The 20,224-nt window shown below is 38.0% G+C and overlaps 2 protein-coding genes across 2 annotated transcripts in view; one reads left to right on the top strand and one right to left on the bottom strand.

The window, feature by feature from the left end:
* Positions 1 to 1,026, top strand: part of LOC140234721 (calcium uptake protein 3, mitochondrial-like) — a 233,296-nt gene extending 232,270 nt beyond the window's left edge. The window contains 1 exon segment of the mRNA XM_072314758.1: positions 735 to 1,026. Coding sequence (XP_072170859.1) covers positions 735 to 809 — 75 coding nt within the window. The 3' untranslated portion in view covers positions 810 to 1,026.
* A 3,997-nt stretch (positions 1,027 to 5,023) lies between these two features.
* On the bottom strand, positions 5,024 to 17,098 carry LOC140234790 (COMM domain-containing protein 6-like). Its single transcript, XM_072314826.1, has 6 exons — positions 16,970 to 17,098; positions 15,103 to 15,227; positions 13,563 to 13,639; positions 10,924 to 11,035; positions 8,858 to 9,064; positions 5,024 to 6,929 (listed from the first exon to the last, which is right to left on the bottom strand). The coding sequence occupies exons 1-6, from the start codon at positions 16,995 to 16,997 to the stop codon at positions 6,879 to 6,881; spliced, it is 600 nt and encodes a 199-aa protein (XP_072170927.1). The 5' UTR covers positions 16,998 to 17,098; the 3' UTR covers positions 5,024 to 6,878.
* Positions 17,099 to 20,224: the final 3,126 nt, after the last annotated feature.

Below are 20,224 nucleotides of genomic sequence, written 5' to 3' on the forward strand. Positions count from 1 at the left end.
CATGTTCTTCACATTTAAACTGTGACAATTTTGAACACTGTTTGCCTCACAAATGAAACTTTTAGTTAGGATCATCCATTTCTTGTGGGCAAGAAGAGTTAGTGCATGCTTCTGATTGTTCTTTCCAGATGTAAATGCATCTATGGTTAGATATCCAAAGTACAGTCAAAAGTATGATACAACAAAGTTGTACAAGCTGTAAAGCATGTTCTTCTTAGTACCAGCATGAGTCATAGTGTCCTAGCCCTCAAATTTCAGTCAAACATTGAGTTGTATGTACCAGGCATATCAGACTCAGTTTTGTTGCCAGGTCTTGTGATTTCAGATTCTGCTCCAGTGTTTCAATGAATAAGATGGATAGATAGAAAGATACATAGATAAAATGGATTATCTAATTGATAGATGAAAAGATTGAATGATGGATAGACAGACAGATAGAAAGATAGGTGGATATATGTAAAAAAAAAAAAAAAAAAGAGAGAGATTAATGTTAGTTTTTGAGTAGATGTAGACATTAGGGCCCTTGTTCACGAAAATGTTTGAAGTCAAAACCATGGTCTAAATTAGTTCATGGAGTAAAATAAGCATGAAAATGCCTACCTCACACATGCAAATATCAATCCAAGGTTACCATTGCATGTCTGTTGGTGTACACCTGGTTAACAACGAATAATCATCTTTGGTCACTTTTTATCTTCATCTATTAGCTAAATCTTCATGTTATTTTTTTGCAGGAGCACCTGAAGAAACCTAAAGGATGGGACGGATTCAAGGCATGCGTTCGAAAGGAGCTCCGTGATGCCAGCTAAACTTCTCCACGGCAATGCAGATGCTTGCTGAAACACGCCACCTTCCCCTATAGTCAAAAGGAAGCATGCAACCCTGCGTGTGCAATATACTCGCAATTTACAGTCACTACGTCAACCATTGGCAGCATTTTCTACTCCTGTTTCAAACTTTCCAACTTGTGTGACATTTACACGTTGATAGTAAAATGCCACATGATGTATTTTGGGATCAGTATACACTAGGATGCCAACTGATATAGATTACCAAAGTGTAATGTGATGTCATAGCCATTCATCGCCATGGAAACTGGTTCTAAACAACCCCACCTGGCCCATATATCTGTGAAAGCTATTGTTGCTAACCATGCTTGCACATAGTTCCAACCCAAGCTACAACAGGAGACTGTGTCATCATCACTTTGGTACTCTATACTTCAGAGTCACTGTAAAAGAATCTGCTTTTTCAATGTTAAGTTGAGAGAATGATTTTAAATTTGGATGTTACTGGCTTGTGCTGCTGTCACATAAAACAAAGTTGCCTCTGATTGCAAGTCAAAAAGGCAAACACAGCTCGAGTATCAACCAGTCAGAATAACACACTTTGAGTGTTGATTTTTAATTCTTCCCTAATTTGATTTAAATTGATTGATTTCATGTGGCCATCAAGAATGCAATGAATGCTTATATGTAAAGCAACCACAGGACCGACTGCTTGAAGTCCCCTGCGAAGTCATGTCCAAATGTGATGTACATTTGTAGCAGGATCCCATTCTTAACCCGTAGAGGATCAGTCCAGAGTATACTAGGGCAAGCGTCTGTGGGAAATATGTGTTGTAGCAAAATCAAACTGTCCTCAGCGGGTTACAATACTTTGCATTTTTAGTGGTTATTTTTAGGAAGATACTCCCCAAAGAAAAGGTCTGTTTTGTTTGTTTGTTTGTTTTTTAAATGAAACAGCAAAAAAGAAGAGATAGAAATAGACACATTCAGCAGAATTTAACTTAATTGCAAAGTCTCATCATGTAACATTGCATTAGCTTTAGTATCTGTCAATATGATTTTTTATTATTACATGTATTATTATTTTTTTTACTGCATGTCTATAACACTAGTACTTTGCAGAAACAAACGATCTCAATACGACATTCAAACCCAAGCACTGTCAGGCTATTTTATCAATGAAAGCATTGTAGCTACAATATTCTGCCTGTTTTTTTTTTTGTTGTTAAAAATACATGTATGTCAAGTTTAGGTATAGCAGGGCTCCACACAAACTTTTACTTTTGGTGGCCCAAAGGCAAACATTGGACCTTTTTTGGTGGCACAATCAGGCCATCAAATTCTTCATTTCTGAAATTTTGGTGGCCCGACTTGCATTTTTGGTGGCCCTGGGCCACTGGGCCATCGTTAGTGTCGAGCCCTGGGTATAGCATCAGTAGAAATGATATTTGGCTTCAATGATGTCATGTCTTCATAGGTCACATTAAGTCCATTTTATTTCTGCCATTTCAATGTTTTCTCTTTCATGCCATTGAATGAATGTTGTGGAAAAGAAAAGAAAAATAATTATGTTTCCTTCAGTCTCTCTATGTCAATAAGATGCATCAGAGCTTCAATATGATTTTGTTATAATGCCAGCCGACTTTTGTACTACTGACCCTAAGTAGCTGTAGCATCAGAGAAAAATGCAGCAACTATGTTTGTAGAACCATGGTTTATTTACACAGGTAGTTTTGGTCATGTTTATGTTTAGCAATATTATGTGGATGACCCCGAGTGTATTCAACAATTATTGGTATTGTAGTGTAAAGAGGAAACGTAAAGTAGGCCATGTTAGTTTGATATTGGATAAAAAGTGCATGAGGTAACAAGTTTTTTAATGATGAATTATTAGAATGAAATAGTTCTTTATAGCAAAGCACAGATGGCATAGAACTAAACTCAAATTTTAGCAGTTTAGGAGTCTACAACCATTAAAATCGTGAGTTAGGTATCTAATATCAAAGACCTTTTTTGTGAGTAAATGATGTAAACCAATCATTTTCTAGCTGATGAGCTTATCACCAACTTTGTTCAATATATTTAGTCAGCATTGATCAGTCATCAAAATTAAGAGATTCTGTGAAATCTTACCAAATTTAAAAAATAGCCACCCATGTGATCACGTGAACACAGACATCAACAATTTAAGTTATTCCAACAGAGGAGGGATTCATTTGGTCACCAGCAGTTCAACTTGTACTACGATAACTTAGGAATGCATGACCTGTATCGTTTCCAAGTATAGTCAGTACTTTAATGGGGCTGTGTCTAAGAAGAGTATTCAACTTTAGAGGTAGGTTGACTCCTGTGAAGTTTAGCTAATCATTTGGGAGCTTTAGATCTGCAATGCAAACATTAAGAGTAAAAAAAAATGTTCTGCACATGTGCAAGAGCGCGTATCAAAATCGATCTCGCGCCGTGCGAGTTTTCATGATGGTTCTGGGCCATTTTAGCATCTGCTCATTTTCATGACCCAGAGGGCTACATATGTACCTGATGGCATTATGATGTCAGCTAACTGTTTTGATTAATGTAAAATTGGAAATTTTCGCGGTGTTGAAATTTTGGCGCATTTCGCGCAACCCAAAACTAGCGCGAAAATAAAAGCACGCAAATATTTTTGCTTGCCGTATGTTCCAGTAGTTGATTTCTTGATTCCGTGGAATTAAAAACACGCGAAACTCTTCTTACCCCACCGAGCGCGAAAAATTGGTCGCGCGAAAATATCCACTTTTACAGTAGGAGAAATTTTACATGCCACAAGCGATAAGTGGGGGGCACTATTTCACATTTTTTATGGGCTGCATATTCACGAAATCTAAAGCTTCTTTGCCGAGGAGAACAGTCAACGCAGCTGTTGTCTTAGCGTTCGCATTGCAGATCTAAAGCTTGCGACAAGTGTATTGGCAGTTTCTATGCACAGTTTTATTCTTGTATTTGGAGTCATGTAAAGATGATGCTGCTTTCACAGTGGCCATGGTAACAAGCCATTACTGATTTTTGTTAGGGGGGAGTGAGGTACCAAATCAATGCATTTTATGAAATAGATTAAAAGAAAGACATATATTTTCTTAAATTCATCAGCAAAAACCATGGTGTAAGTTAGCCCTGTCTTTCTTCATTCTTGTTGTTATTGGGTTGTGTTGAACAGTTCACCTTTTCTTTTATTTTTTATTTCTCGACTCTTATTTATGGTACTTATACTTGTGCTCATAGAGGTTGTAGGTGAGAAATGTTCCTTTGTACATGCTTATGTGCTTCTTTTTTTTTTTTTCAAGTTAGTTTTTGGCAAAACTCGACTTCATGTCATGTTTGGCAACGTAGGCTAGGTGCAAGAGGCATTTTATTATTTCCAGCATGGGCTTTTTGGTTAAAAGATTAGCTGGAAAAGTCATTATTTTAGAGAAATGTGTCTTAGTAATAAAGTATGTGTATTCTTTTATAGCTAGCGGGTAAATGTACATAATTCTGTGTACCACAGTAAAATGTTCATTGTCATCACTAATAATGGTCATTACAGTGAGTTGTAAAAGTTATTTATGAACCATGCTGTGATGCTGATTATAGTGTATAGGTCATATGCAAAATATTTGTAGGCCAATAAATGCTATTTGCCGAAAAATTCAAATGTCAATTCATGGTACTTTCAAAGTAAAAGCTACACAGAAAACTACAGGATCGGTCAAAAAGTTGTGAGAGTGAGGTAGTGTATGTCAAGAAAAGAAAGGTGAGAAAATGGTTGCTAATAAAAGAAATACATGTGCATGCATCAATTTCAGCTTCAACTTGTTAGACATCTACACTGAAGATAGAATATTGAACATACACAACAGAAATTAGGATGCAAACAGTCTTTTTTTTCTTTTTATATTTGTGTAAAATATGAAAGCATTTTATTTACATGTTACATACATAGATTTGCGTGGACATGATATAACAGTTATAATCAATTTTTACAGAAATGCCATTGCCTGTAAATGATATTTATATCTGATTTCATCAGATGCTGACTGAAAACTGAAACTGAATACATATTTTCTGACCACAAAATACATGCAAGGCGAGAACATGGTGGTGATAAAACAACAACAAACAACATTTGTGTCAGTGTGTCAAACTTTTGATCATGATTATTATATTGATCATTATGATTTCAAACTAATTTCATGCCATGTAGTAAAAGCATTTGAGACTTTGGGGGCAGCAATAAATGTTGTTTAGTCCCACCATTTTCTCACCTATCTCCCTTAAATTAAGTTACATGATGAGATAAAATGACACTGTTGATCCTATTGGGAAACCTCGTTAGAATGAGGACCAAAAAACTGACAATTACAGTGTAGCTTGTTATTTCAGGTTTCCCAGTATATCAGGGCACAAACACAAAGAAATACAAAGAGTTAGGACCTGCAAAATTGCCTTGTTATAAGAGGGTTTTGTTATGTCAGACCTCTTTACAACAAGATTCCAGTGTAATGGAGACAATGAAAGCAATATCAGTCTTCCCTGTAAATATAATTCACATTCGACATATTTTCTGGGACTTTAGGAAATAATCAGTGGAACTGACTATTCTCATTTGAGAATAGTCATGTGAGTGGTAAATATTTCATAAATGCATCATGGTTAATATTTCATAGATATAGTTTGGCAATGTACCAGTACAGCAAGGGGGGGGGGGGGGTATCCATCAACCCCTGTGACACTTAAAAATACTGCCAGGACAAGTTGCCACATATACACAATAATTAAATCTTGAAACTGTAGAGACACCAATCGAGAGTAGGTACATGTAACTTTGACAAATTATCAAATGAACAAATTGATATTCTTTATGAAAACAAAAAGAAAAAATCAGTAAACATTAACAGATGTACAAAACCTGTTGACAGATATCCTTCGATTCATGCATAGTAATTGCTATGCTTAAATATTACATTTCACTGCTACCGAATGTCTCATTTTCAGCGTGTAGGTGTGCCATATCTTATGTGTGCATAGTAGTGTTACTCCAAAATTTAGGGTTGTCTTCAAAGCTGATCTCCAGCAGTATACTTCTTGCTCAGAAGTGTCTAATTTGACACATCTTTGAAACAAATACAAAACCTTCATGCTCTTTGATAAATCGTTAACGCCGGATTTATCTAATAAATGGAGAAGTACAGAAAATGGTGTATACTAACATTTCTTGGTTGCCTCTTGAAGGGTAAGCAGTATGCAAATAATCATCTCCCATGATTACAATATTATCACTTTAGGATCAGATGGATATCATTATTACTACTATTTTTTCACAGAACTAGGTTAAATTTTGCTGAAGTACTTTTTAATGCCCCTTTTTTTTATGAAACATATGATACAAAAGCCCATTTTGTATTTCATTGGGGCGAGATGCACTTGTAAAGTTAAGAAACAATCCCACAAACCCATTTTAGACCATTTTCGAATTACTGAAACCATTCCAACATTACATGTGTATCCAGTTTCCATTGACCCATTTAAGCCTGTGCATTTATATGGATATTCTATTATGATAACATCGCTGACTATCCCACACTCGTCATCATTGCTCTTTTAAAGTCCCCCATTGAGTTTATAGCCCCTGAAACTGAAACCATCCGTCTATAATTATGCAAGTTCACATTCACTCACGAGGCTTGGTAAGAGTACAAAGTGCAACTTCAGCAATAAAGTTTATTTTCTCTGGCAGGCCTCTGCAAATCAAAGGTCAACAGTAAACTTTGCATACAGTTACTATCTCTACCCATGTTAGTGGTAAATATATGCTGAGTGTACAAATTGCATTTATACAGTGTGTCACAGGCAAGTATGCTGACAAGAAAAATGTGACATAAAAAAAGAAAGGTACACTGTAAAATAACACAGCAGAGTTTTGCTTCAAAAAAAAAAGAACATTATTTTCTAGTTTTGATTACATGTCCATGATGAAAATATAAGCAGTCCTCAAGACTCTGAGAGAAAAATTGTGTATGACAAAGTCTGTGTGTACTGGAAACATTGCAAAATAGTGGGTGTTGTCCTCCGAGGTTATACTGTCTCCAGCACGGCCGCCATTTCTTTCAGCTGCTTGGAAAAATTCTGCAAAAAGAATGGATAAAACAGAAGAGCGAACATCATTATTAAAATTACACCACTTCACAATGCCCTACCAGACTGCAGAATGGCAAAGAAATAATGGCAAACAAATCCATTTAAGTCAAATTCTTATCATTCTTTCTGCTCTGACCCAATTATACACTCAAAAATGAAATATTAGAATGGCACAATTAAAACTAGAACAGGAGTTCTGTCATAACTGCAACTTACATTTGTACTGTAAAACCAGAACCAGTCATAACATGAAAGTTTTGCAAATTGAAGCCAGCAGGTTTTTTTTTTTTTTTTTTTTTTACTTGAAACTTTCTCTTGGCATTCAATACATTTTGTAGGGGGGAAAAAACTTTCGCATGCATTTTAATTTGGGGAATCTTAGCTCAGGAAATTGGTAAAAGTTTCATACACGCGAAAATTTCTGGTTCTACAGTAAATATGCATGGGACAGTGATGGATACACATGCATTTCAAAACATGCCCTTACAAGTCATCGAGACAGAGGCATGAGAGTCTATCTAGAGTATTGACTATTGATTGACTATTGTTGGTCAAATAAATGTTCCCTTGGTGATTGAGATGGAGGTAGATTGCAATAGCTTAGGAGCATCACACTGTGCAGCTTGCCAACATCCAGAACTGGGTTGTCGCATCTCTGTCTTCTATCATCAGATACTAGACTAGAATTCTATATAAACCGGTTGCGTGAAAGATTCCATGGTGCCATATTTGCTGATGGACATTTAAACAAAAACATCTGGCTGATAGATATGGAGAAAGGTTGGTTACTAGGGCATAAATAAACAAATTCCTATCATGAAATGCTGTCATGACTGGTCCCAGTAGTTGCCATCATTTTGTACCCCAGAAGTCCAACAGCGGGACAGAGAATTGCAATTCCAGCCCATCAAAAAGGAAGTGAATCACAGCGCCCTGTCCTTCACTCACTTTTCTTTTCTCTTTTATTTCGTCATTTGAATTGAATTACTGCCAAAGTTTACAGACAAGTTCATACTTGTTAACACTGGACACTTCCTCTAAAATTCCCCCAGGCAAACAAGGGAATAGTTGTGTGTGTGTGTTTTTTTCTTTTACATGCGCATGCCAACACGTGAACTCCACACGCAAGCACATGATTTCCAAAGGTTACACCAACGATGCATACTGGCACTGGTCCGATGGTCGAGGACCAGGAAAAATCACTGTTGGACCAGTAACTTTGTAAGAAAGGACCAGTAAAAGATTGAAAAACTGGGTACTTACTGGTCCAACAGACAGGTCGGAACAGTAAAATGGATTAGTGTGCAGCCCTGATTACACACACACATGCATGCAAAAGCATGGTTCAACTGTAGCTACCACTGCTTGTGAGAAAGAGTATCCTATTAACCGAAGTATAATCATACCCTCCAGCACCTTTCTGTGGCACACTCTGAAGTGTACTCTGAAGCTATCTACACCACATGCATTTTGTAAATCACTCATTTCATCATACCTCATGAATATTCACTCACTGTTAATGAATAATGTGAGAAGCAGAGCAGCAGTTGGGTAGCTACAAAAGGCAGATATCCTTTCCAAAAAATAAAGTTAAAAAAATAAAAAATTGAATATATGAGTAAGTTGAATAAAATGCAAGTTATATGTATAAATGATAATGATGATGGGTGGTAGGCGGCTTGATGGTGCACCACATATTATTCCTTGGGTATGTATGTGGCCCTGAAAAGGGCCTACCCATTCCCAATGTTTTGGCAAGCATGTTCTTGCCATTATCAAGAGAATGTGCATGTGGGACAGTGATGCAAACACGTTACTATGGTGTAAAAAGGAACAGCTAGAGTGACAGAAAAAATACACTAAAGAGGGAGAATATTGATATGGAAGGGGCATGTTGGGTAAGTGCAACATCTTACCCTAAATTCTGGCACTGTCATTTCAAAGGACCTCTCCCGAACCTGGCCGGAGGGGTCTGCGACCTTCAGACTGATGGTGATGAATGGAGAATTGAGGTTTCTGCAGTTGTTTGAGCTCATCGCTACCCCGAGCTTCCACTTCAGGTCAACGAGTTTGCCCACCCCGAGTACGACGTCAGCTAGTTCTGGAGACATCAGTGACCTTCCCTGGAAAAACACACATGCACAACGGAAAACAAAAAGTCAACTGGTTGTTGAAGCTCACGTCTTGCAGCAAATAATTTGACATTTTTGAACTTCAACATTTCTTTTACGGCTCTCTTTAAATTCCTACATTGAATTCAAGTATAGAGACTTCAACTCTCCCGCTTTTGAGAGAAGATCTCCAGCTTTGAGGCCATTTTTTCAAAATCTCCCTCTCTCCAACTTGAGTTTGAATTTCTCCCACTGTAGCTGTGTCTCCCACTTAACATGTGCTCTTTCCTGGCTTAAAAGTTAGCTTTCTGCCTAACTTCAGTTTTGTCAAAATATGACTAAAAATAATGCAAGGATAGTACCCAAAAGCATCTACAGGCATCTACTGTTATAAGAAAGTCCTTGGATTGGCAGTTCTCTTTCGTTGTGTCAAACTTTCATTATATCCAAACAACTTAAGTGTATAAAGACATCTTTGGTAATCTTGGGCACTGCATTTTAATTTGTTAAATCTAAAATTTTGTTTTTGTGTTCATTATAACGGGAGTGCACAGTATAACCCTAGAGTCTGACCCTAGCTGCTAGGGTACAATGTAGCACATACTACTGAACACATGTCCTTGTGATCAGAGTCTCCAGCTTGCTAAGGAGTCCAAGCAGGAGAATCTCATGTTGAAAAGGTGCTTGGTATTGGAGTCTCTGCAAGTTTTCAAATACCTATGGCACAATGTTGCCTTTCATCCATCCTAAGAAATGCTGTAAAACGAGGAATGTTCACGTGCATTTTAGTTTCGCGAAAGCCAAAATTCGCAAAATTAAAATGCACGCTAAAGTTCTTGTCTACACTATATGCACTGAATGTTAGAAGCAACTCGCAAAAAATGTCATGCCGCAAAAATGGCCGTCGGCTCCAATTCGCGAAAATATCGTGTTTTACAGTACTATGAACATATAACAGCTATAAGCAGTCTACAACAGACAACTGGGCACTCTAGAAAAAAACAAAGGTGCTTGAGAATATCATAACTTCTGGTGACATTTATGATATATGAAGTCTAGTTTCAAATATGACCCACATGACGGTCATGTAAAGAGTGCACAGCATAAACTTCCTCTTTCTTTGGACTTTGGTTTTTGCTGAAGCAATCCTGTCTAAAGCAACTTTTGTACATTTCGATAGAGAGGACTTATCGAGCAACGGTATACAAGGATAAAATGTCTGGATCATCTGCCCAAGAAATTGTATCTTTAAATTTTCTTTACCCTTAGTAGAGACATGCCAAACCTAGCCACCCAATGTGTCAGCATTTATGTTATCCCACTACTGTTTTTATTGACTAACTTCTCATTGAGTTGGGCAGTTAACAAGTGCTGATGAACAAGCGTTTCAAGAGACCAATAACAAATAGGATCGAGAAAACATGGTGTTTGGCGAGGATTTACCTCTGACCATGAGTTTGTATGAGTCGGCAGTAAAGGCTAGTTACACTGTTTTGATATCTCAAATAATACCATCCAGATATTTGGAAACTGGTAAGACTACAGAAACTGAAAGTATCATTAAGAAAAAAGGCCAAAAAAGTAATAATAATGATAACCAATTACATAATTAAAACTAACACTTAAAAATGATGAATATTTGTAAACGTCACTAGAATTCTGAAGAACAGACAAAAATCTCCACTGCATCCCCTATAATTCAAACTGGTGCAAGCTTACGCCTTGATGCACATTACCGCTCCATTCTTAATGTTTGTCAATGACCACTTACTGAAACCAGAATCACAAAGTGAATCCATCTTCTGGTCTAGCTAATCAGTGTCTACCAACCAACTATTGAAACGATGCATAATACGATGGATCCTACACACCTGCTGATTCCAGACATGTTTGATTGCAGCAATGTTGGAGTCTGACCAGGCTAGACTACCACTCAACTCCTTCCCCAGGTCCTCTCCCGAGATTTGGTTCCTTGCTGCCGACCTGAGTGGGCGATAAGAGTGAAAAAAAAAAAAAAAAAACGCAAGAATTCAAAAAATATGTGTCAATTGGGAATGGTCACTGGTGATGTAGATATATGTTGCAGATAACATGCAAGTTCAGATCTATTTTAACAATGCTGCCCTACTTTGGCAAAAGGAAGCAAGTGACATACCATCCGAATTTGGGTTATTGATGTTTCCATAATTCACATAATGAGCTCTTCTTCCAGGCCAAATTTCATGCAGAAACTCTCATCCTACGAAGAGATATGTTAGATAAGACATCATGATAGTCCATTGATGTCAGTGTAAATGACAGACACATTTTGCTTTTACGAGAAATGTCACTTTTGTCATTTGCTTCCTTTTGCCAAAGTAGGGCAGAATGTGGATAAGGCTTCACTCCACTCTTCTATGTGAATCCATCCAAGGACAGGGCATGCTCATTGCATTCAATTCTCTTCGGCTGATGACATTTACCAGGAAGCAGTGTGGTCAAGACAGCTGCCAGAGAAAGGCAGTCCTTGTGACACTGAAGCCATATCTCAAATGATATCTGTAACACAACCATGGCACCTTACTATTTTATACTTTAAATGATATCCCTTACATTTTGTTCAATCGCTTTTCTATCTAAAAATTTGCTTCAATTAAAACAATAAATCGCAATTTAAGAGAAGAAGTTTGACCTATTCTTCTACCTTCTACCTAGGCCCCATCCCTGAAAACAAAATAATAATTCCAGCAGAGAAAAGGGCTGACCAGGTGTTTTCTTAGTTTATCAATAAGAGTTCAGTTATGTACTCAACTTTATGTACATTCATGTACAGTATTTTTGCCACACTTTTGTACACCATACTCACTTGAGTTTTTACTATGCCATCTGTTTGAACCCCCCCCCCCCCCTTTCACTGATTCTATTGTTCTTTCACCCCTTTGATAGCCATCATTACTGTATTGTTCCTGGTCTTGTTTGATGTTGCCTCCCCATTCATCTTCATCCTTAACAGGTTGCCCACCCATGAGCTCAGGGATGGTCACTTCTGGTGGCTCTACATTACCATTTCTTTGTGCTTGCTCACTCCAATGATTTAATCCCCCTTCTAAACTGGTTGGCTCCCTGCTTTTGAAACACCCAACCTACATCTTTTGTTTTCATTGTTCCGTGTCCCTAGACTGTCCCAGATGGTGCAAGTTATGTTGGCATAATCATGCCTGGAGTCTACATAAGTGTGTTTGAAGCTCCTTGGAGTATGTTCGCATTTTAGGCTTGTCAGTTTGCTCTGAATGACAAAGATTCTACCAGGATGGAAACCTGAGGTCCCCTTTGACTCAATTTGACTTGTGTTTTGATGACCACTTCTCAGCTGTTGCCACAAACTTTTGAGTAACAAAACCAGAAATCTCACAAAATTGTGCACACAAACTACTGACATGACTTACACTTACACTGAAAAACATCCACACCTTGATGATTCCAATACTTAAAATGGCAATGGAAAGGATGAAAAACTGACGGTGGTGAAAATCATTTGATGAATAGATGATGAGAATTTTATTGGATGGAAATTGAAAAAATAATGCCCTCTTATCAGGTCACATACTTTCTAGTGTTTCATGTAATTATATCCAAGACAAGTAAGTATGTTGAATGTGACTTTATCATTACAAAGTTACGTTTTATGTTATATGTGACCCGCTAAAACAAGAGGATCCAAAAGTCAGGGGAGGACAATTTTCTGGAAATGACAATGACATTATTCCCTTACTCTTCTACTTTGATTTCATATATAACAAGACTCATAAAGTACTCGGTTGGGGAAATATCAATGGTTTTATTAGCGCATGTCAAGTGGTTTAGGAAATCAGCATTTCGAGAAAACTGGCTTCAAAGATTTCCTTCCTGACACTATCATAGTCATGGGGAGGCAACACAGTTTTTACTTTTTGACAACAGAAGGTATTCTCCTAGCAACCTCCACAACGTTCATTCAAGCTTAGCGCCAGCAGGCTATGCACAACCACTCAGTAACCAGAATGCCATGCACTGACCAATAAGATCACTCCCTCATTGCTAGGGGTGGAGTCTACATTGTAGCTGCAGCGCTAAATCCAAATCTTTGGACACGCTTCTGTTCCATTGAAAGTCGGAAAATCATGGCCCAGAAAAATGCTATATATGTCTTGCCTTTCCTTTGATCATTTAGCTTCAAAATTTCGGCAGATGATCGTCGATACTTTAGACTACAACATTATACCAAAAACAGAAATCCGATCGTTTTGACCAATTTTGATGATCTGACTTCAAACTTGATTTTTTTTTCGGCTCAGCCGTCAGCAACTTTAGGATCCTTTTGGTGTGGTGGTTCACCATATGATAAGCTGAAGCAGCTATTGCACTGATATACAATACAATACACTATACCCTGTACAGACATACATTTGTCATGAACTGTCCAGTTGGTCGCAAAGACAAAGGTTGAAGATCAAAGGGTGTCACCAGGAAATATTGTTCATCCCCCTCTCACCTGAACAGATATGACAATGCATTTGCAGCTCCTCTCACTGACTCTGTGCTTGCTTCCAGCCCAGCTGCCTGTAATTTCTAGCTCAAAGAGATTCACACAGAAAGAAAACAAACATTCAATGATGCAATGTGAGTCAATATAAATACATTTATATATACACATATATATGGGATATCATATCACACTAAATTGAATGAAGTTTTCTTATGGCAGTTGGGTTCACAAACTCTTGTATCTCAAAAATGTCAAATGTACAGGACAGCGAAAAACACATAGCAGAAAAAAAAAAATACAACATATGGGACTGCCCTTCCTTTGACATGTTGTGGTAGCTTCATTTTTTGGGGAAAAGACAGCAGGAATTTGGAAAGGACATCGCTTAACTGATTACTGTATGAGCTGAAATTTTCGCGTACAGATATTTTGGTGAATTGCTACTTGGAGGACATTTTTGCGTGTTGTGAATTTCACGGTTGCGAGGGCATAACTGAACTTAGTTATTCACGCGTTGATATTTTTGTGTGTTGTTATTTCATGGTTAAAAGGCGATTCGCGAAATTCGTGAAAATAAAACCACCGCGAAAATGTCAGCTCGTATAGTATATGTGACAATTAATTCCAACAAGTGATTTTTTCCAAAATTTGAGATACAATGTCTCCTAACCACAGCAACATTATGCTCCTACTTCTTCTTCCTTTAGAGTTTGCGTCCTTCAAGTTTTGATGATTCCTGCAATATGAGGTGGGTCCGTACCTGCACCCCATTCACCAGGGGCCCGTTTCATAAAACTTGTCATCAGTGACAAGTTGTCATAGATGTGACAAGCTACTGAAATCCTTGCATCTGAATGACTGAGAGCAAATTTGTCATAGAATTGTGGCAGTTGTTACTGAAATGGTCCCCAGGTAAGAGTGCATCCATCCCCTCAGTCACAAAACAAACCAAAAACTGTGGTACTTGGTTGAGGAGTTGGGTCTGAGGTACCCTTATGAGTGGATGGTTCTTGAAGGCCCAGCAACTTAAAGTGATAGTGTTGCTGTGAAGACTACATGCAGTAAATAAAATCTTGGTGGTTTCAAATATTATGAATAGTAAGATGCAACACATTAAAATCACAGTGCCTTGCTTTTAAGAGTATTTATGGAAATGTTTGGCTTGGGGTTTAGTCAGTTTGCTTGTTTTCTTGAAAAGAAGTTAAGTATACGGTACTGCTTTTGCAAATTTTCCAACCCTAAAACAATGTATTACAGCATTATTCTCATAGACAGTAACTGTTTACCAGTATATTGACAATGACCCATATACAATCTGTTGAAATGATCAATCTTTAACACACTTACCTATTTTTTCCTTTCTTTTTTTACTCATTAAGAAAACCTGAAATTGTGTGCACAAAGCTGTTTTGGTTGTTGTTGTTGTCATTTTGCAACTACTTAGACCCTATGATGAAGAGAAGTCATTACATTAATCAGGCTTTGCTTATATAACTTAATGCAATCTCACTCTTTTTGAATTAAAGTACGTCTAAGCTCATCTTACCGGTACAAATGGGGCAGACTCCAAGCTTCCTTTCTTGTACGTCAGAAAGGCTAACACTTCTTGACAAAGCTCTGCAACAACATCTTGAGGCATGGAATTGAGATAGGCTACAGCCTCACTGTAACCTGGAAATTTGAATGAAAGAAAAATATGTATTTCAATTTAATCTCTAGAGCATCTTTCACACAGTGCACACTTGCTCTACTAGTCAATATTCCAGCACATGCTAAAGGAGGGAGTTCTATCCTTTAAAGGGATTGTATAGTTTTGGTTGAGACTTAACTTCAGGTTTGTAACATTTTTGGGTGAGATAATGAGAAATCTCTCATAAAATATGAAAGAGCATTTAATTCCAAGTGAAATCAACATTTATTTAATGAAAATTGGTTTTGAAATGGCTGAGGTACCCTAAACGGAGCAATCCTAATAAACGTTGGGACCCACTTTTTATTACAATCGCTTTGTTTACTTTTTTTTTGGATATCTCAGCCATTCAAAAACCGATTTTTATCAAATAAACTTGAATTCCTCTTAGAATGGTATGCTCTGTACTATTTCACAAGTGTTTTCTTGTTATCTCGCAAAAATTTAAAAGCCCAATCCTCATCTCCACCAATACTGTACCATCTCTTTAAAGGTGGGGTGCTTTGCTGTTACTTTATTCTCCCTGAGTACCTTGTAAATTAAAATCATGTTAGATCACATTCACATTTACACTATGACATCAACAAAATTGAATGGACGTATGTTATTTTCTTGTAATATACTTGAGATAAATATACATAGTAAACATCCAGAAATTCAAAGCACAAATCAGACTGTAAGTAGTATTATAATGAACACGGTTATAACATCATTTCAGTTACCAAGTAAAATGAAAAAAATATTCAGGCCTCAACATTAGCCTCTCTTTGTTTTTTATTGTTTATTTGTTTGGTTATAACGAAATCTCGATATAACGAAAGAAAACTGACGGTCCCGAGGACTTCGTTATAACAGGAGTCCACTGGATTCTATTTATTCTGTATACTATTATTCTATTTTTGTCAACTTCTTTTTATTATTGAATCCCGATATATTTTGCATTGCCACTGCATAAATCTGCATGACGCTAAGCCCTGTGAAAAGAATGACAATTGAAACAACACCATTTGTCTTTGTCAAGCACCTAGCATGAAGTGCAGACGTGGCGACTAGTAGCCACGTCTGCACTCCAAGCATTGCCGCGCCGCCGCGCCTGGTGACACTCACGCCAGTAATCGCTCGCATTTCAACATTCGCATGGGTCGTTTGACATCGCATTTAAATCCATGATTTTAGATATGATGCCTCGAACCGATTTTGCTCAAATTTCGTGAGTAACTAGGAAACTTGTGAAGCTTTATGGACGTAATCAAGCGAATTGCCGCAGTCCTTGCATTTTCGCGTTGCATTGCAAAAAAGCGTGGAGACTCCTTATAAGGGGTGCCCCGGGGGTTACTTATAAGGGGGACGCGGTTACTTATAAGGGGGACGGGTTACTTATAAGGAGGGGCCCCCCTTGTGAGTGGGTTTCCCGAACTGAACTGGGAGGCATGAAATAACATCTATCATTTCAAGTGGGCAGGAAACAGAGCTCAATTTGCCACCGTGTATGCTTGTTTTCAAGTAAAACTTACAAAATATTTCATAGAGCACCTGCAAAATAATGAAAATCCATGAAATGTCCTGAAATGAAGTGAACCACATTAATGGGTGGGCGTAGGGGACACAAAATTCAGTATGTGGGACTGAGTTGGGAAACTCGTCAAAAGTTAGAAATATCTTAATAACTGCAAATAAATAAACGCTGAGATTGAACACACTTCCAAATTGCACTGTCACTTACCGTCTGGAACTGACTGCATTATAATCATGGCTGTCTCTGAAGTTTGAACCGTTAATCAGAACCCGCAGTGTCCTTTTCCCAGCCCAGACGATGCGCTAAATAAATGAATGAGGCTGATGGCACACCATGGACCTACGTACAACTGCATTTACGAGGTCCAAGGGTACACGTTTGTACGTACACACTGATGGTATGGGCAGGGAGGCCACCTCCCTGGTATGGGGGGGGGGGTGGGGGGGGGGCGGTTATCTTTCACTGAGCAGGCAGGTACGGTGGAAACGCACCTCCCTGCTAGGATCGTGCCTTTGTTGTTGAGGTTTCTGGGGCGGGGTGTGCGTGTGTGTGTGTGCGTGTGTGTGTATGTGTGTGTGTGTGGTGTGCGTGGTAAATGAAAGAAACAGAATGCTTTATATGAGTAGGCCTACAGTGCACTATTGTTTCAACGAACACCATTACAACGAAATAAAAATTCATGTCTTTCATGTCTTTTGATACCGTACATTTATACATACATTAGATCCATGGCAGGCGAAACGGGGGGGGGGGGGGGGGGGGGCCTCCACACTTTTTGTGGGTTACTGCTATAGTTCGTAATTCCGAAGGTTCGTTATTCCGAAGGCTCTTTAGTCCGAAGGTTCGTTATTCCGAATTTCATTTTTGGATTGCAACGAACCTTCGGAATAACGCCACAAAAATTAGTTCGGATTAACGAACCCTTTTTCATTTTCGGATTAACGAACCTCTAGGTATAGGGAATTTGTGTGTTTCGGATTAACGAACCTTTGGAAAAACGAACCTTCGGAATAACGAACCTTCGGAATAACGAACAGCACCCCTTTTTGTGCACCATACAAAGGAATACTAGTACATAACTTAGGTGTCATCACTTTGGGCCCCCACTTTTTTTTTTCTTTTTTTTTTAACCCGAAAGTATACGTAAGTGTCAATGAAAAATAAAATAGGTAGCCAGATCTTGAAGTGTGATCGCGGTAAGGTTATGTTTTTCCGCTGAAGATCCTTTTTTTTTTTTTTTTTTTTTTGGCTTGTCAGCCGAAGAAACCCGGAAATGGAATGGGAGAGATGAGCTCATCAAACCCGGAAGTGCCCCCCCCCCCCCTACACACACACACACACACACTTTTGAAAACGCTCCGCCGGCCCTGGCCGGTAACAGATTCTTCTTCTTGTTCTTTTGATTTGCCTCCTTCAATAAGCTGAAGATTCTTGCAGACTGTGCTATTTACATTATAATACAGTATTTACAGATATTTACAAGTGCATAACAAATTTGGAGAAAATAACTAGCCACTGTGATCAACCGTTAGTCAGTTACGGAATTATTCTGCAGATGGCGCTGAAACAATTTCTGACGACAGGGAATTCCAGCTCCTTACAGTTCTTGGAAAGAACGAATGACGGTGCAATTCAGTTCTCGAGTATGGTGCCTGATAGGAAGATATAGATTTCGATATAGCGAAAGAAAACTGCCGGTCCCGGGACTTTCTTCGAACGGGAGTCGCCTGTACGTGTATTACAATGTATCACGTTTATGAAGAACATACAGTAGGTTGGGGGACCCGGGGAGCAATCTTTGTGAAACACTATATGTTTGTGACAGCATCACTTACTGTTTCGATGAAGCAAACAGGATATATCATCAATAATAATAAAGTTTCAGCAAGAGCTGAACCAAACCAGTAGAAGGTGTGCTACACAAGCTTGAATTTTGGTGTGATATCATTGTTCCGTACATGGGGCATATACTACTCAGATGTACACTGCTACGGTGTATTTCCTGCTAAAGGGAGTTGATATTTCGTTCTACGTGCAGAGATGAGGTGCGTGTTTTAAAAACTAGATCAAATATCTTTTAGCAATACAGATGATATGATATCATAAAACAAAAAAAGTGTGTGTATGTGTGTGTGTGTGAGTGTGTGCGTGGTAAAAGAAAGGAACAGGATCATAATAATAATAGAAATAATAATACAGGGTACTTATAATGCGCCAATTCCACAGAACTAACGTGCTCAAGGCGCAGTAGGAAAAGTGAGTTATATAAAATCATTACACGACATGCACACGAAAATGAATGACACAATAATGATGATGGAAAAGAAAATAATAATATATAATCTACTGGAAAACGGTTAAGAACAAATGAGTCTTAAGGGCAGCTTTAAAGGAGTCAACATTCGAAATGTAACGGATAGCTTGAGGCAACTGATTCCACAGGTAAGGTCCAGCATGAGCAAAAATGACCGATCCCTCCCCCCCCCCCCCCAATGATTTCTTCGTTTTTGGAACAACAGGCAATCTACAATCGATGACCTTAAAGGGAACGTATAGTTTTGGTTGACACCTAATTTCAGGTTTCTAACATTTTTGGTGAGATAATGAGAAACCTCTTATGAAATGTGAAAGAGCATGTAATTCCATGAGCAATGATTTCTTCGTTTTTGGAGCAACAGGCAATCTACAATCAGATGACCTTAAAGGGATCGTATAGTTTTGGTTGACACCTAATTTCAGGTTTCTAACAGTTTTGGTGAGATAATGAGAAACTTCTAATGTGAAAGAGCATGTAATTCCATGAGGAATTCAACGTTTATTTGATGAAAATTGGTTTTGAAATGGCTAGCTATCCAAGACAAAGCGATTTTTGTAAAATATGGGACCCACGATCACTTTGTTTTACTTTGTTTTTGAATGTTTCAGTCATTCCAAACCCGATTTTCATCAAATAAACTTTGAATTGCTCTTAAAATGGTATGCTCTGTACTATTTCATAAGTGTTTTCTTGGTATCTCACAAAAAGTTAAAAGCCCAATTCTCATCTCCACCAATACTGTATCATCCCATTAAACATCTGGGAGGATTATAAAATATCAGCAAATTAACATTGTACTCTGGGGCAGATCCGTGTATGTAATGAAAAACAAACAGTAATAATTTAAATGCAACGCGAGATTCAACGAGTAACCAATGCAATGAGAACAAAACAGGGGTAATGTGAGTAATTCTTCTGGTAAGGGTAACAAAACGAGCTGTTGAATTTTGCAATTTTTGTAACCGTTAAAGTTGAGATTGTGGCAGCTGAAATAGCAGTGCATTACCAATGTCAAGTCGGGACGATATAAGAGCATGAACTATCTTTTTTTCTGTGGTTGAACGAGTTAAATACTTGCGAATAATGCCTAAGTTGCGTAACTGATAACTCACGGATTTACAGACAGCAGATATTTGAACAGACAT

This window comes from Diadema setosum, chromosome 11 (assembly GCF_964275005.1).
Source record: "Diadema setosum chromosome 11, eeDiaSeto1, whole genome shotgun sequence".
NCBI classification, from domain to species: domain Eukaryota; kingdom Metazoa; phylum Echinodermata; class Echinoidea; order Diadematoida; family Diadematidae; genus Diadema; species Diadema setosum.

Excerpts from the sequence above, each read along its gene's own strand:
- LOC140234790 (XM_072314826.1), bottom strand. The coding sequence starts at position 16,997 with ATGATTATAATGCAGTCAGTTCCAGACG. Across the intron at positions 13,640-15,102 it reads AGTCTGCCCCATTTGTACCG|AAATTACAGGCAGCTGGGCT; the intron begins GTAAGATGAGCT and ends TCTTTGAGCTAG. Across the intron at positions 11,036-13,562 it reads GCATTGTCATATCTGTTCAG|GTCGGCAGCAAGGAACCAAA; the intron begins GTGAGAGGGGGA and ends TCGCCCACTCAG.